Source organism: Stigmatopora argus, chromosome 4, assembly GCF_051989625.1.
Source record: "Stigmatopora argus isolate UIUO_Sarg chromosome 4, RoL_Sarg_1.0, whole genome shotgun sequence".
In the NCBI taxonomy this organism is placed as follows: Eukaryota; Metazoa; Chordata; class Actinopteri; order Syngnathiformes; family Syngnathidae; genus Stigmatopora; species Stigmatopora argus.
This window is the reverse complement of record NC_135390.1, coordinates 8,721,396-8,737,816: the sequence shown is the minus strand read 5'-3', so window position 1 is coordinate 8,737,816 and position 16,421 is coordinate 8,721,396. Positions and strand designations below refer to the sequence as shown.

Here is a 16,421-nt window from a genome sequence, read left to right as displayed (position 1 = left end):
CACAGTATATATTAAGGAAATACATTTTTAGCTGCCACACTACTTCATCCCTAATTTGATCATATCGTTCTGTTTTGCATCCTGTATAAGAAATATTTGTGCAATATTTTTTACTTGTGCATCACATTCATTTAGTTATATCTTCCATTTATGAATAATACAATTTAGATGTATTTTTTCAACCATCCCTACTTTGATTTTATCTTTGGGGTTTCTTAAATAAATTAAACAAGTCAAATTTCTGGAGAAGAAAGCCGTATTTAGAATTAGGAATTTTGCTCAAGAATGCAGGATGAACTACACTTTTTTAGTTATGGTTTTAGATAAGTGATTGAAATGTAATCTTGTTGTAAGGGTGTAGGGTTTATACGATATACTACACGTTTATCGAGCCTCTCTTTTGCTTTTTGTGTACCAGTTAAGTTGGAGTTTTGGCTTCAATATAGTACGCAGGTTTAAAACTGCACACAGATAGAGATATATCTATCTTTACACAACTAATCTTTAATTACATTTGCTCTACAAAGAAATGCTTTTCATTTATATTCTAAACGAAGGCCAAAATGGGATGTTATATATTTTTTATTTTCCCAAAGATAAACAGTCATTGTCCCGAACTCATAGTTGCAACTTCATTTGAAATGCATTTTCATTCACTTCTAATTTGGAATGCATGAGAAAATCCCCGAATAAGTCCCATGAGATACATTGTGGTTGTCTGCAACCATGAATTTGAAACCTTCCCAGTATATGTCCGCCACACTGCTAATAATGACACAGCAAAACTTAGAAGCCAACACTATGTGACTGAAAATTGCATGCAAACATTTGGGCATAAACAGTGGGCCCAAACGCTCGCATATCAATGTATTATGTGAATATCTATATAGAATATGTCCATGTTTTATATAGATGTTTAACTGCCTTGTCTGTTGACACTCGTTCCAACTTAATAGTAGTTTCTAATTGCTTTCCATGCTTATGTCGTTTCAATGATGTCTTCTGGCTGTCTGCCCAAAAGGAACTTCACTATCCGTTTCATGCCCATCCCCATCATTGATGCCTCTCAGGCTTTGAAGGCGAGTCCAGAAAAGACGGAGGACGCCTTGCTCAAGGTATTGGAACAAACCCCATTAGTTCTACCAGTCACTGCATGTTTCGTTTGTTTTACCATGGAGTAATGCTGACAGAAATGAAAAAATAAGAAGTAGGATAATCACTGAGGTCCTAGAACAGAACGGACGGATACAAATTGTTTAATCGAGCTTAACTAACACATTATCTCTATTCATGTCGTGATGTGTTTCTGCTTCCTCCACAGATTGAAAACTATCTTTACAGGAATCATGAAACCAGGAAATACCAACAAGAGCAGGCCTATCGCCTTCAACAGGGTATTGTAACCACAACCACACAGCAGGTTTGTCATCACACATACATCACAAACATTTTTAATGTAATAACCATTTTATACATAGCTTTTAAAATGTCCTGATTGGTCTTTGAAGTGCCACTTTCTGTTATCTAGATGATGGATCGGATTTGTGTGAAGGTACAGGACCACCTGAACTCTTTGAGGAACTCAGAGACTGACGCTATCCTTGACGATGTTAGGTCGGCTGAAAGCCTCATCAAAGATGCAAGAAACTCAAAAACAGTGAGGAAACAAGAAGAGATTATCAAGTGCCTTCTCTATTTACTAGTTTATGTTCATATTTTATCTCTAACCTTATTTTTTGAACTCTAAGTCCTATCAGCCAAAGAGGGGGGAAATTATATAAACCACTGTAGATTATAGTAAAATTGCATTTTTGGAAGGGATTTTTTTTATTCTATCAAAACCAAAGAACAAACGTATGTTAAGTAACAATAGTCAAATGGAGAACAACTAGCTAAATAGCCCTCTGTTAACATACATTTTTTTTCAAGTAACTATAGCCCAATTTTTTTGAAATAACAGTCTTTCGGTGGTATGGAGAAAAAAACATGTCGCACTTGAGTATTAGTCACTGTTAACACTACAGTTTTTCAAATATCCAGAGCCTGAAAAACAAAACTAAATAACAGGCTTTTGGTGGTCAGACAGAAAAAAAACACATAAGTCGCACTTGAGTATTAGTCACAGGCCCAGCCAGCCAAACTAGGAAAAAAGTGTGACTAATAGCCCAAAAAATACAGTAATTGTTTCATCATCGTTTCTATGCGCTCACAGCTTCTTCCTCATCTGTACCACCTCGGCTCTGCCTCTCGAGAGGAGGTGCACCGTGCTTCAGTAGGACCCATTCAGGAAAAATTGGAGTCAATGGCAGGCGAGGTGACTTCTGTCATGGACAAACAGCTGCAGGTACATGAGAAGATGCAATAACTGCCAAACGGGACAACATACATTTGCAACCACATCTATAGAATGCCAGAGACAGTTTTTGTTAGGAGAAAAAGCCATTTTGTCCAACACAAACTGTCCCATGCAAATCCTGCAAACGAAAGAGAATTCTGTACATTGGCAGAAAAAAACCATGGTGTTGGCGCCACCTAGAGACAATATTCAAAATGTAAACGCAACGAAACAAAAATATTCATGCAATATTCTTTACTTGTGCATCATGTTCATTTACTCATATCTTCCATTTATAAATAATAAAATTGAAATGTATTTTTTTCAACCATCTCTGTCCAAAAGTATCCATACACTTCATTTAAATTTATCTTCAATATGAAAAATGATGCCCCAGCAAAGATTTTATGGTAATGAATATTAATTTCAAGTGATCAAATGCATCAATTTGCTTTTGAGTTCATCCTCATTCAGTCCATGAATGAGATGGAGTTTAAGAGGCAGCTACGGTACACACAACCTGGCCTAATTTCAAGCCACACTGCAAACAATGATTAAAAACATTCTTTTCACACCTTCACTTAACTGATATGCATGTTAACATTCAAAATTTGAACTACAAAAGCGGCGAGGATACATTCTAAACACTAGTCTCACGTGGGATATGCATATATATCCAAAAGATTTTGTGAAATTAGAAAAGACTTTGCTTCAGTTGTTGGTGTAGCTAATGATTTATACCAGTAGATCATCTGGAAATTGTTTGGACTTCATTTTCCACTCCATCTTTCCAGAGCCTGTTGGAGTCTATGATGGACACAGCAGAGTCTCTGTGTCCCCATGTGATGAAAAGAAGTAACCTGCGCTCAGATCTCATGAAGGCCAGCTCAACCAAGATGGTGGTCTCCAAGAGTTTTGTCACTAAAGCTCTCCTAGAGCAATCTGGTATTGACATCATCAACAAAATTAGGTGTGTTTTTACAACAGAAGTTGGTTTTTAAATATTGATATAAAATGAGTTCATAATTTGAGCCCTTTTTTCCAGTGAGGTGAAGTTGAGTCTTGCCTCCTTCCTGTCTGATCGTATTGTTGATGAAATATTGGAGGCTCTTTCCACCTCACAACACACTTTGGTGCGTAAGTCAATCACAATTCGAGCCGCTTGTAACTCATTGGTTTCCTTTTTTCTTTTGTGTACTCAACTCGCATTTTTTTCTATTTATGCTTTAACTAATTTCTTTCTGGTGCTTTTATCACTGCCCTCTCTCAGGCAGACCATTTAGTGTGCAGAGGGCGACCCTTGGTACAACAGGAGTCAGTCGACTTGGACATTCCCGAGGAAAGGATGCCTAAAAGGGCGTCCACCGAGATCTTGGAGGGAGAGAGGCTGGACGAACTGGAGTCATGCATGGTAGGGAAAGAGCTAATGTGTTATCTTAATTATATTATTTTATTACATGTCATTCATGTGAATGAATGAGGGGAGAGAACAAGTTGCAGTCATAATAATGTTGTACAGTGGTACCTCGAGATACGAGCTTCAAGCGTTCCGGGACTGAGCTCGTATGTCGAATTACTCGTAACTCAAAAGAACGTTTTCCATAGCAATGAATTAAAAACAAATTAATTTGTTCCAACCCTCTGAAAAAAACACCCAAAACAGGATATTGGATTGGAAAAACATTTTTATTCGTTCTAATTCGCCATCTATTAACAAAGTAACAAATAACTAGTTGTTTAATAGTACTAAAATTAGACGGATTTCGTGGAGGGGAGAGAAAGGCACAGAGAGAGGGGGGGTACTTTTTGCGCGGCAACGCTCTCATAACATAACATAAACAAATTTAAATGAACTTGGATTACAATGCAGACACTCAAAAGTAAGTTTAATCTAACCTTACACTAAACTTAATTCTAATTTTGTTTTATATATTTATACCGCACTGACTAACGGGGAAAAAAACAATGAAAAAATGCAACGCTCCGCCCAGTGCTTGTAGAGATATTACACGAGGGAGTTGTGACCAGAAAGCCAGTGCCAATGATGTTCTTATGAGCAGCCTCTCGCCTCCGCTGTATGCTCGTATATCAAAATTTGTCTCGTATCTCTAGATAAATATTTGCTCAAAAGTTTACTCATATCTCAAATTGCTCATATGTCGGGGCACTCGTATGTCAAGGTATTACTGTATTTGCTTCTCTCGCCAATTTTCTATAATTTCTTGTTCTTTATTCTTGTCCTCAATCTTTATCAAGCGTCTTTTCTTAGCTCATTGCCATCAGGGCTTTTAGCCTCAATTTCCTTCCAGTGTGCCTTTTTTGGCTTTGCTGTCTTTTTCTTCATTACTCTCTGCTCATCCTCTTCTCGCTCATTTGCTCCATGGAGACATTTTGCTGCACCACTGTAAGTAATTGCGGTTGGTCCTTGTCATGGCTCATCGCAAATGCCTGCTCCCATCTGTGACAATTATTTGTAGTGCCAAAAGTGTTTATGCTTGTCTTTAAACACAATCTACAATACTACGCTGTTTTGAATCGGAAGCTGGAAGTATTTATCTGTGCTACTTCGTTGATACATTATTGTTTTAGTAGTATATCCCCCAGCCACATAAAACGTATCGGTTTGTATGTGAAGCTATGGATGTTTTTCTTTTCTTTTGCCATACAACTCTAGGCAAAAGGAACCGCTTAAAAGTCCCGAATAGAATGAATTGATGACATCTCATTTAACCAGGAAATAGTACATCTGTATTAGCTTAATCAACATTTTAAAATTTTGAATACATAACTTTTGTATGAGCAAAACTAGTGGAACACCTGAGCTACAGGAAATTAAAATGCAAGTTTATCTTGTCTATCCACACTAATAGATTTCTTGCTTATTGAACGATGTGTTTAAACAATGCAGTCCCTTTTGAGCGGTGTTTCCTTAACCTTTTTATCTCATCACCCAAATTAGCCTTAACCTTTTTCTCTTCAAGACCCAAATTAGAAATCGAGTCCTAAACAAGTGAAAACATCAAATACTGTTGCTCGCTTGATGAAAAAGTTGCCTCTACTCAGACAACCTTGCAATTCATGCAGGATCCAGAGCGGTACTGGGGAGCCGTGTTGGGGAAACTGGCTAGGAATCAAACTCATGCCCTTTTGTATAACAAGCAGCAACACTTACCACTACAGTATTAGTGCCATAACAACTATGTAGTTTGTACATAAATACCGAATACAATAAAGATGCTTAAATTTAAATAATAAAATACGTCATTTATAATTTTGTTTGCTTTAGTACATTGTTTTCAGTGCCATAAAAAGTATTTGCCCACTTTCTCAAATTCTCTTTATTTTTGCTTAATAACGGTAGTTGCTACTGCTACAGTTTTGAAATGGCGATTTCAATTATTATGGGGTAATAATTATTTAAATCTAACTACCCTGTTTGAAAAAGTCATGCCCCCTTGTTGAATTGTGAATTAACTGTGGTTAATCCCATTTGCACAGACCAAACCTAAATAAATCATCAAATAAAACCTTTCTGACAAAATTTAGTAGGCTCAGAAAGCAGCAACACAATACCACTTGCCAAAAAAAAGAAAAATTATTCAAACGCAGCTGAAAAATGAAGTCATTGACATCCATTCAAGGATTCCAGTGAACCACGGTGAAAATTAATATCCACAAATGGATCAAACCATGGTGGTTCAGTGTTCAAACTAAAATGTTTAACAAGACTTCTGCTCTGAACAGAAAACCCAGAATGCAAATTAATTTGTAAACCTTGCACCTTCGCACTTATCCATCAAGTTTATCTATATATTGTATATCAAATTGCCATTTAAAAACTGCATTTTATGTATAATGTGGTTATAGTGTTTCATTTGTTTGATTACCTTAAATATTTGTGTTGCAACTATGCAAAAATAATGAGGTTGAGAAGGGGGAAATACAGTTTCATGGAACACTGTATAAAGTATTTGCGTTCTCTCATACAGTATGTTTGTGGTGTGATAAAATTGTATTTAATAGTTCCTCCCTTCAATCACATTTTAAGGGAACGACAACACCTTGATTATGGGCATATGACTGGAAATTATCTTGTTTAACAAATAACAAACAAACAATTTCATCTTTCTGAAGTCTAATAGTGAAGAAAACTGCAAAAAGTCATAATTCCCATTTATATGTGCTGTCCCTTATCAAATCAATCAATCGATGTTCATTGAATACGAAGGCTTACTAAGAAATGGCTGCACTAACTAGGCTGACCTAAAAAGGGAAATGGGCTCCGTCTTAGTCCCATATGGAGAAAGATAGCAACAGCAACTATAGTGTGTGTGCCTTTTTTTCTTTTCAGCTTTTTATAAGTGTGTTCAAGTTGATCAATATTTATGTCCAGTCTGAGCATATATTGACCTCATAATCCTCAATGGTTGCACTCGTAAGTGTCATATTTTGCGTTTAATCATTATTTTGTTCATTCTGATCTCAAAAAAAATGTGCTATTTTCTTACTTTATATACTTTGAGCAATTGTCTTTTAAATGAAGGCTATTTATGGTGTTGCCTTTCCCTTAATGGCTTAATTAATATATTCAATTATTGGTGCTGTATTATTATACATAATAATAGGGCGGGCGAGTGGTTAGCGTGTCGGCCTCGCAGTTCAGAGATTGAGGGCTCAATCCAATGTGGACATCCCTGTGTGGAGTTTGCATGTTCTCCCTGGGTCTTGTGTGGGTTTTCTCCAGGTACTCTGGTTTCCTCCCATATCCCAAAAACATGTATGGTCAGCAAGTTGAGCACTCTAAATCGCCCCCAGGTATGAGTGTGAGCGCGTTTGCTTGTCCGCCTCCTTGTGCCTTGCAATTGGCTGGCCACCAATTCAGGGTCTCCCATGCCAGGAGCTCACTCATAGTTTGCTGGTATAGGATCCGGCACCACGGGGCCCTTGTAGAGGATAAGGGGTATGGAAAATTAATGAAATAATAATAATCACTAAGCAATAAATATTTATATGTACATGTGCTTTTTATGTTTCAGATGACACCAAAGACAAAGAGGAAAAGCATTCACAGTAGAATGTTGAGACCTGTGTCCCGTGCCTTCGGTAAGATGCTTGCAGTCGTCTTATGAGTCATGCATAAAGTGTATGTGTCCTCATTGTTAATCTTGGTCTCCCAAAACAATCAATAGAGATGGAATTTGACCTGGACAAGGCACTGGAGGATGTGCCAGTGCATGTGGAGGACACACCGCCACCATCACATACTCCAGCTCCTTCTAAGCCCTTACTAAAAGGGGATCAGCGTCATACAGGGGGGATATTAGAGCTTCCGTCCGAGGAAGAGAAGAAACTGCAACACTTCACGAAACTTAGACCCCGCCGAAACAAGAAAATGCACTCCAACAAAATGCCAGTGAGTATAAATATAACTCGTTTAAGTCAAAAATAATTATAAAAAATGAAATCAAATGGCCTTTTTTGTTGTTGTTGTTGTTTTTAAAGCAAACGAGCGGCACCGCACATCACGACGGGGAGCAGAATGGCCTCATGGGAAGGGTGGATGAGGGGGTGGATGAATTTTTCTCCAAAAAAGTTACCAAGATGGATTCAAAGTAAGACACGTTGATCTTCTTTTCATGGTCGACCTTTTGCTTAAATGTTGGATCGTTCGCTCCTCAGACGTTCTATGAAAAGCTCTGAATCTCATGATGGGGAGAAAAAGAAGAGCAAAGGAGGCTTCCTCAACCTGATCAAACGCTCATCCAAATCAGATAAATCAGACAAGTCAGAGAAATCTGAGAAAAATCAGGTAAACCATACATCTTCGGGGTCTTTGGTGTCAGTTTCCAGCATCGCTGAGGAACCCTCCTCTCCAAAGTCATTGGTAAAGAGTCCACCACCAGAGCCAAAATCCAGGTACTGTTACATTCTGGGTTTGTATGCATATATATTACAGCAGTGTTTTTGATGAAACATTTTCTCATCATCCCCAAGGGATTCGTCCAGTCGCTCACAGCCTGGAGATTACAGCAGTGGCTCAGAGCGTTCGGAGGAGCTGAGGACGCCCGACTCTATAGACGAGCCGTGGGAGGGCTCAGACGGCCGAGGGAGTCCGCAGGGGGGCCGCCGGTACCCGGTGATGCAGATGATGGGTGGCGGGCTCCTAGCGGAGATGAAAGCCAAGCAGGAAAGGAGAGCATATAAGGTAAAGATTTTTTTTAAAAAGATGAAGGAAAGTTTGTTGTTTTGAAGGGCAAATGTGATATTATTTTCTTGTCCGGCGAAGCCGGGGCCCCTGCTTGTCATCATGAAATGTAAAGCAGGGGAACACATACATGCATAAGTGTGGAAACGGCTGGGTCGCCTGACATTACTGAACTTTGATATGCTGCTTTTGCATTGAAACATTGATCTTGGATATTGGATAGTGGTTTTCTCCCGAGAAATTGGAGTACAGTTTTTTTTAAACTTTAAACCAGAAAAATGAACTCTGATCAGTTTAAATTTCATCGGGCATGACTTTTTGGCCTGTCAAATTGTTGCCAATTCCTGGAGAGGGACACTCCACCCGTCTTGTCCCCCGTTACGTGTGTCCCTGTGGTCGTGGTTCAGTTTTGAGCAAATATGCGCAATGCCTCACCGTTTCTATTTTACATTAACCATGCGATTAGTGCACAACGCAAATCATGGTCAGCAACAGCTTACAAAGATCTCATTTTAATATTTACTTTAGTTCGGAAATGTTACGTTTCTGAACAGTGTGAAATTATTTTGATTAATTCATATTCTGTGATGCTATTTACAATTTAGTGTTCAATCAGCCGACCATTTATGGTTTTGGCACATGAGAGAAAAGCAATGCAGACATGCAAACTCCACACAGAATAGCCAGAGCCTGAGAATGAACCTTTGAACTCAAAAGTGTTAAACGGACATGCTAACCACTCAACCACCATGCCGCCTGTGCAATTAATGTTTGCCAACTTTACAAAAAAACACACAATTGACTTACTTTTTGGCTTTCATATCATAAGTATCCTACATTTTGTTGTAAAGCGGAGTCATTCCTCTGGCACCATCTCACTTTTACAGAAATCCAGTGCGACACAACCAACTCCAATGTTTTCCAAAACAATATTTTATAATAAAAAATATTTGTGTGTTGCAGTCCTCTAGCCCTGACAGACCTGACAGCAATGCCACAGGTGAGTTAATAATACTTCATATTTGTCAAATTGTTGTATCTAGGAATCACAATCCATCTTCAAAAAAACATGTTAATAAAAATGTAAAAGTACACAATAACTTTCAATGTCAGCAAGACCACCTTTTTAACCTTCTTTGGTAAAAGTATATTTAAGTGTATACCTGCACAATCACATAAGGTACCAATAGTAACACTGCGTTAGATAATGACTGAAAACACAATAACAAGAAAGACACTTCCCTATTGTACTTCACTGTATACTGTATTAACAATATTTCCACAATGTCCTGGTTTCTCCCAATAAATGTTTCTAAACCATTCACCTCTATCAATAAATAATGAAATGCTTTTTTTCTATGAGGTATCATCTCTCTGTAACTTTTTTTCAGCACATCTCGTGTACTGGATTTGAGTTTGCCAAGCTAACTAAAATGGTTATCACATATTAGCTTTTATTGCTAATTGATTATGTATTGTAAAATGGTGTCATTTGTGTTGGGCGAACTCGGCTATTCTCAGGTTAGAGGTTTTACATGCGGTGACCAATTTTCCCCTCAAAGATTCTCAAGAGAAGACCTCAGCTCGTGTTGAAACAAAGCCAGATCCCGCTCCTCGTCCCCGGGCTCCGTCCTCCTCGGGCTCTCCCGGGGGGCCTGTGAGTCCTAAACCAGCAGTCCCCCTGGGAACTAAACCCGCCCTGTCTTCCCGGCCGTCCCTGCCGCAGAAGCCAAGGAGCAACAGCAGTCGGAGCACAGGTACTACCACGGACTCATTGATTTGTATCAGGGAGTCCTCCCCCTGTGTCATCATGATTTCATCTGATCTCACCTGGATGTTAAATAGATGAGTGCTCAGATGCCCCCAACGGTGGAACGGTGTCTCCTAAATTGAATGCTCTCCCAACACTGAAGAAGATCTTACCTGAAAAAGACAAGGAGGGCCACAACAGTCTTCCGCTGGGAGCGTCTGCAAGTAAAACCGCTCAGGAAGGTGCGTCCCATCCCTTTAAGCATCACGTGACAACTGTCTGCCGTCTCTCATAATCAAGCCCATAAGTAATTCTGCTGCTCGTTTGTTCCCAATGACACTTTTCATCAATATGACAATCTAACAAATGTTTTCCATTATGAAGGTGTCGCCTGTTCCAACAATTGTTTTCTATACACTCAGTATTAGTAGTAGTGCTAGTAGAAATAGTTTTAAAATAATTGTGTCTCGTTAAAACTACAGGCAATTACAGTCTCATGCAGAGGTCTGACATCCGCATCAATTTATTTACAATTTTACAAGTTAGTTTTAACCCTTTCAGGGACAGTTGTCAGAGCAGTGGACAAAATATAGCACATTTTGAATTGATATTTTTTAAAATCACTTATCTTATTGATTATAAAAAATATTTATAAATGTATGCATTGTAGATAAAAATGCCATTAATAATATAACAAGTAACACAAAAGGGTTTTTTTTCCATTGTATTGATCACGTTCCATGATCATTGAAAGGCATCCAATCCCTTCAAACTGCGTATGCTCGTTTTCGTTGATGGCACGTAAACATTAAATCCATTTTGAGTCAAAGCGTTTAATGAACCTTCGTTCATTCACCAATGGATTATATTAGTGCATTGTAAGGGTTTAAAAGTAAATACTAAATCTTAATTCCTGAATGAAGCGGTAAACCCTCAAGTATTTTTTTTTATTCATAATTATTATTAACACTGCCTTACTGTTCACCATGAAACATTTTTACTCTTTTTATCCTCATTTTCAGGGAGGAAAGCATCCACATCCGACCCAACTCAACGCTCCAGCCATCAGCGCACTAACTCCGACAACCAAAGCCCCTCCAAGGCCAAGGGGTCGTCTCCAAATCCAGACAAGGACAAGACAAGCAAAAAAACGTCCAATCCTGGGGAAGACCCTGACAAAGAAATTATTTTAATATGAATTAATCACATTTAACGTTAAAATTAACCCATGTGTTTTCATTTGAAAATGACTGAATGGGCAGTTAAAAGAATAATTTGTATTTTTCAGTTGTACACTAAGAGTACAAAGGATGTCGTACCTGGTAACAGTTAACAAAATGTAACATGGTTATGTCTTCGCTAAATATTTTTCTCTCACGCTTTTTGTTGTCACCTACTAAACCAAATTGCACTGAGAGCTTCCATCTTTTTTGCTACTTAAATATCTATTCAAATCCAGTAATTGCCAATGTTCCTTAGATTTGAAGCAATTAACCTAATGGCAATTTGTGGCATGACCTGATATAAAATCACAAAAGAAGAGTCAGGAAATGCTTCCGGTGGAAAGGAAAGCAATGACCGAGAACACAAAAGCCAGGCTCTGAAATAACAACAATAATTTAATGTGATTTGCAGTAGCATTTCCAGCAAGTAAACTGAAAAAGATTATAAACAATGCGTACCACTTTCGCTGTACTGTAGTTGGCATTTTCGTTGGCAATTTTTTCTAAATGTTCAAATGTGTGAAAGTCTTTCTAGATCAATTATGCAACTTAACTTTTTTACAGGATAATACAGGTTGAAGCTGAGCTTTTCCATTCATCCCATCACACTAATGTAGCTTACATGTACGGATCAGTCTTCACTCGGCTGGTTTTTACTCGCAACCTTTTCGAACACACTGAGGACTTAGCACTTCACTTTTGAGCTTTCAATCAACAAGGACTTCAGCACTGTTAACTTGCAAGACTTCGCCTAAAAATAATTTCACCCTTTAACTGCAGGGGATACGTCTTAATATGTGTAGGAAACAAAGTCATGTGATTCTTAGTTAGTGTTGTGTTGCATGCCACTTTTTGTCCAGTTGTCCTTCTTGACTCTTGGGTTTCGACACTCATTGATTCCATCCAATGTCACTCATCTGTATGCTTCGGAATTGTTTCAAAGTGAGGGCTTTCAACCTAAATTGACTTGAATGGAAAGTGTGACAATGTAAAATCACGTAGGAATGAACTGCGAGGGCTTTTTGACCTTATCGCGTAGCTTCTGAATGCTTACCTTGAGAGCACAAAATCTCTTAAAGAACAAGACATTATTTTTACACAGCTTCACAGCTGCTTCCTCTCATTGCATGTGCTGCAAAATGCAGTGGAAATGAAAACGTGAGATCCTGTTTGGATTGCTACAACTTGCAGAATTTAAAGAATAAGCCAACTGGGGTGAAGCACAATTGCCTAGTGAAGGCTAAAAGGACTGTTGCACATTTCTCCAGTGGTGCTTTCCTTGCTTTTTTGTGTGTGGGGGGCTTCTTAAACTCTAATCATGCAAATAATCTTCCTCTTGTACATAATTTCACCTGCCTAAGGGCAATTTAATTTATTTTTTCAGGTCTGAAAAGATGTTAAGTCACCAGGGCACATTTGCTGCTGCTGGCTGTGACTTTGGCAAAAATATCAAATAACTCCTGAGTGAGTTGAATGTGTGTGAGACTGCATGACGTGCACTGTACTGTAAATACACGTATGTCCCTCCAAGCTTACATTTGCAATATATAATACATGCACATGTAATATGGACACTGTGACTTTTTTGCACATGGCAGGTCTTTGTTTGGGTACACGTGTTACTTGTAAGGTTTGGTAGAAGGTCCACTACATTCTAACTCAAATGTTCATTTTGTTTTTGACACAATTTCTCTTTGTGTATGCATTTGTTCTGATGTGTAGTAAATCTTAACATTGATTTCAAACGGAGTAATGCCTAACTGTTAAATTAATACTGAAGACCTGTTTGCACATCCTCCGTCTCAATTAAGTTTTGAGATTATTGCGTTACTTTCATTGTTCTGCTGTCTGGTGTCCATGTCAATTATAGCGTTGATTAAAATCTTTTTACAAGCTTACAATGTGTATATAATATATATATATGAATCAATCTCACCCTCAATAACTATTTTATGGCTATAAAATCTTTATTGCAGCTGATACATTTAAAATAGCATCAATAATAACCTGTGTGGCCCTGCCGGTGAGTGGTTAGCGCAGGGGTTGGGAACCTTTTTGATGGAAAAAGCCATAAACAATTCATATTTTTTAAATGTTAATCCTTGAGAGCCATGCCCCGAATTTAAAAGTCAACATACATGAAAATGTGTGCCTTTTTTAGTCACTTCACCACTTTTAAAGTACAAAAAGTCTCTGAATTCTTTTGACAACATTGTTACGTTGTTGCTAATCAATGAGTATCGATGAGAAAATCCATGCAAAAGAGTGTAATGAAAAAAAAAATGATTATAAGGTGCTGGTTTTTTTTTTTTTTTTACCCATGATGGCGCCGTTTAAGCGGCAGCCAGTGGCAGTAGCTCTGTCCACTTATGTTTTTCGTGTTTTACAGCATGTTTTACATGAAAAATGGACAGGTCGCCGAATGGACGTTCTGCCGAACGTTCATTCGGCGACCTGCCCGTCTGTCAAACGTCCGTCGGCGAAACGTCTTTAGGCGAATCATCCGAGTACCGATGATGTCGCTCACACTGGTACTCAGTGCGCTCAGGGAGGTTGACTTTCTGCTCAGACCAACGAAAAATTAGAGGGAACATTGATCGTAAGGCTTTTTCTTTAAAAAAAAGTGGTCTATGTAAAGTAAAGCTTTTATTTGTTTAAAAAATAAATACTATGTATATATAGTCAGGCTTTTTTCTTTAAAAATGACCATGTATATTAAGGGTTTTTATTAAAAAATGACCATGTATAGTAAGGCTTTTTTATTTAAAAAAAACGACCATGTACAGTAAAGCGTTTTTCTTAAAAGACGACATAGTATAGTAAGGCTTTTTTTCTTAAAAAATGACATAGTATTGTAAGGCTTTTTTCTTTTAAAAAACGACATAGTATTGTAAGGCTTTTTTTCGTAAAAAACGACATAGTATAGTAAGGCTTTTTTCTTAAAAAACAACATAGTATAGGCTTTTTTCTTTAAAGACGACATAGTATAGTAAGGCTTATTTTCTTTAAAAACGACATAGTATAGTAAGGCTTTTTATTTACAAAAAAGACCATGTATAGTAAGGCTTTTTTCTTAAAAAATGACCATGTATACTAAGGCTTTTTTGTTTAAAAAAGACCATGTATAGTAAGGCTTTTTTTCTTAAAAAATGACATAGTATAGTGAGGCTTTTTTTCCTAAAAAAACGACATAGTATAGTATGGCTTTTTTCCCCTAAAAAAACGACATAGTATAGCATGGCTTTTTTTCTTGAAAAACGACATAGTAGAGGAAGGCTTTTTCCCTAAAAAACGACATAGTATAGTATGGCTTTTCCCCCTAAAAAACGACATAGTATAGTATGGCTTTTTTCCTTTAAAAAAACGACATAGTATAGTAAGGCTTTTTTTCTTTAAAAAACGACATGGTATAGTATGGCTTTTCCCCCCTAAAAAACGACATAGTATAGCATGGCTTTTTTTCTTGAAAAACGACATAGTAGAGGAAGGCTTTTTCCCTAAAAAACGACATAGTATAGTATGGCTTTCCCCCCTAAAAAACAACATAGTATAGTAAGGCTTTTTTCCTAAAAAACGACATAGTATAGCATGGCTTTTTTTCTTGAAAAACGACATAGTAGAGGAAGCCTTTTTTTCTTAAAAAACGATATTGTATAGTAAGGCTTCTTTTCTTAAAAAACGGCATAGTATAGTAAGGCTTTTTTTCTTTAAAAAATGACATAGCAAGTAAGGCTAAGAGAGTCGGAGAATAAATCTGACTTCTGATTCTTCACCTTCTAGTTGTTGCTGTGGTCCACTGGCAAAATCATTGAGTCAGAACATGAGGTGTGAATCAGGAGTGAGTTCAATTCCACTCTTTGCAATTCTCAAATTGTTTATTGAGGTAATGAAAAGGATAAATACAACTTCCAACTTTACTGTGGTGCAGTGGCAAAGACAATGGGTCAGAACTTCAGGTGGACTCAAGTTTAAATCAGAAGTGAGTTTGATTCCACTCTTTGCAATTCTCAAATTGTTTATTGAGGTAATGAAAAGGATAAATATAACTTCCAATCACATCATTCCAGAAGACACTGTGGTCCAGTGGCAAGAACAATGGGTTGAAATTGAAGTTGGACACAAGTTCAAATCTGGAGTGAGTTCAAGTCCACTCTTTGCAAATCTCAAAATGTTTATTGAGGTGATGAAAATGATAAATATAACTTCCAATGATCTCATTTCAGAAGTCACTGTGGTCCAGTGGCAAAGACAATGGGTCAGACAGACCTCAAGTTAGTGGATTTGACTGCCATGGCAAAGACAATGGGTCAGACAGACCTCAAGTTAGTGGATTTGACTGCCATGTGGGAGATGGGGTTCGAATCCCGCTCTCGTTTGACTCATCACTACACTAGTAGTTCAGTAAATGGGTAATCCTTTTTTCATTCAAATAAAGACTTAGTCATTTCTTTCAGCAAAACAATATTTCCGGTCAGCCGAAGGCCGACTGCCGACACCATACAGTCGTTGACTGGCGACACCGGGACGTGAACCCTCGACACCCACGTCGCAGGCAGGTGACTTACCCACTACACCACGAGGCGGCCCGCCTATACATGATTGGAAGTTATATTTATCCTTTTCATTACGTCAATAAACAATTTGAGAATTCCAAAGAGTGGAATTGAACTCATTCCTAATTTGAACTTGAGTCCACCTGAAGTTCTGACCCATTGTCTTTGCCACTGGACCACAGTGACTTCTGAAATGAGGTGATTGGAAGTTATATTTATCATTTTCATCACCTCAATAAACAATTTGAGATTTGCAAAGAGTGGACTTGAACTCACTCCAGATTTGAACTTGTGTCCAACTTTAATTTCAACCCATTGTTCTTGCCACTGGACCACAGTGTCTTCTGAAATGATG

The 16,421-nt window shown here is 37.9% G+C and overlaps 1 protein-coding gene across 2 annotated transcripts in view; it reads left to right on the top strand.

Annotated features, from left to right (window-relative positions):
- The window catches only part of carmil1 (capping protein regulator and myosin 1 linker 1), a 51,634-nt gene extending 38,220 nt beyond the window's left edge, over nucleotides 1-13,414 (top strand). Inside the window, exons 23-39 of one of the 2 annotated variants that reach the window (XM_077598419.1) lie at nucleotides 1,022-1,115; nucleotides 1,322-1,420; nucleotides 1,529-1,657; nucleotides 2,213-2,344; nucleotides 3,130-3,305; nucleotides 3,381-3,468; nucleotides 3,606-3,746; nucleotides 4,722-4,739; nucleotides 7,372-7,438; nucleotides 7,525-7,748; nucleotides 7,838-7,947; nucleotides 8,015-8,251; nucleotides 8,330-8,540; nucleotides 9,504-9,540; nucleotides 10,103-10,297; nucleotides 10,386-10,532; nucleotides 11,313-13,414. In XM_077598419.1, coding sequence (XP_077454545.1) covers nucleotides 1,022-1,115; nucleotides 1,322-1,420; nucleotides 1,529-1,657; nucleotides 2,213-2,344; nucleotides 3,130-3,305; nucleotides 3,381-3,468; nucleotides 3,606-3,746; nucleotides 4,722-4,739; nucleotides 7,372-7,438; nucleotides 7,525-7,748; nucleotides 7,838-7,947; nucleotides 8,015-8,251; nucleotides 8,330-8,540; nucleotides 9,504-9,540; nucleotides 10,103-10,297; nucleotides 10,386-10,532; nucleotides 11,313-11,488 — 2,281 coding nt within the window. In that variant the 3' untranslated portion in view covers nucleotides 11,489-13,414. The remainder of the gene's footprint in view (nucleotides 1-1,021; nucleotides 1,116-1,321; nucleotides 1,421-1,528; nucleotides 1,658-2,212; nucleotides 2,345-3,129; nucleotides 3,306-3,380; nucleotides 3,469-3,605; nucleotides 3,747-4,721; nucleotides 4,740-7,371; nucleotides 7,439-7,524; nucleotides 7,749-7,837; nucleotides 7,948-8,014; nucleotides 8,252-8,329; nucleotides 8,541-9,503; nucleotides 9,541-10,102; nucleotides 10,298-10,385; nucleotides 10,533-11,312) is intronic. The other variant, XM_077598420.1, reaches the window with a different exon arrangement.
- The last annotated feature ends 3,007 nt before the right edge of the window (nucleotides 13,415-16,421 follow it).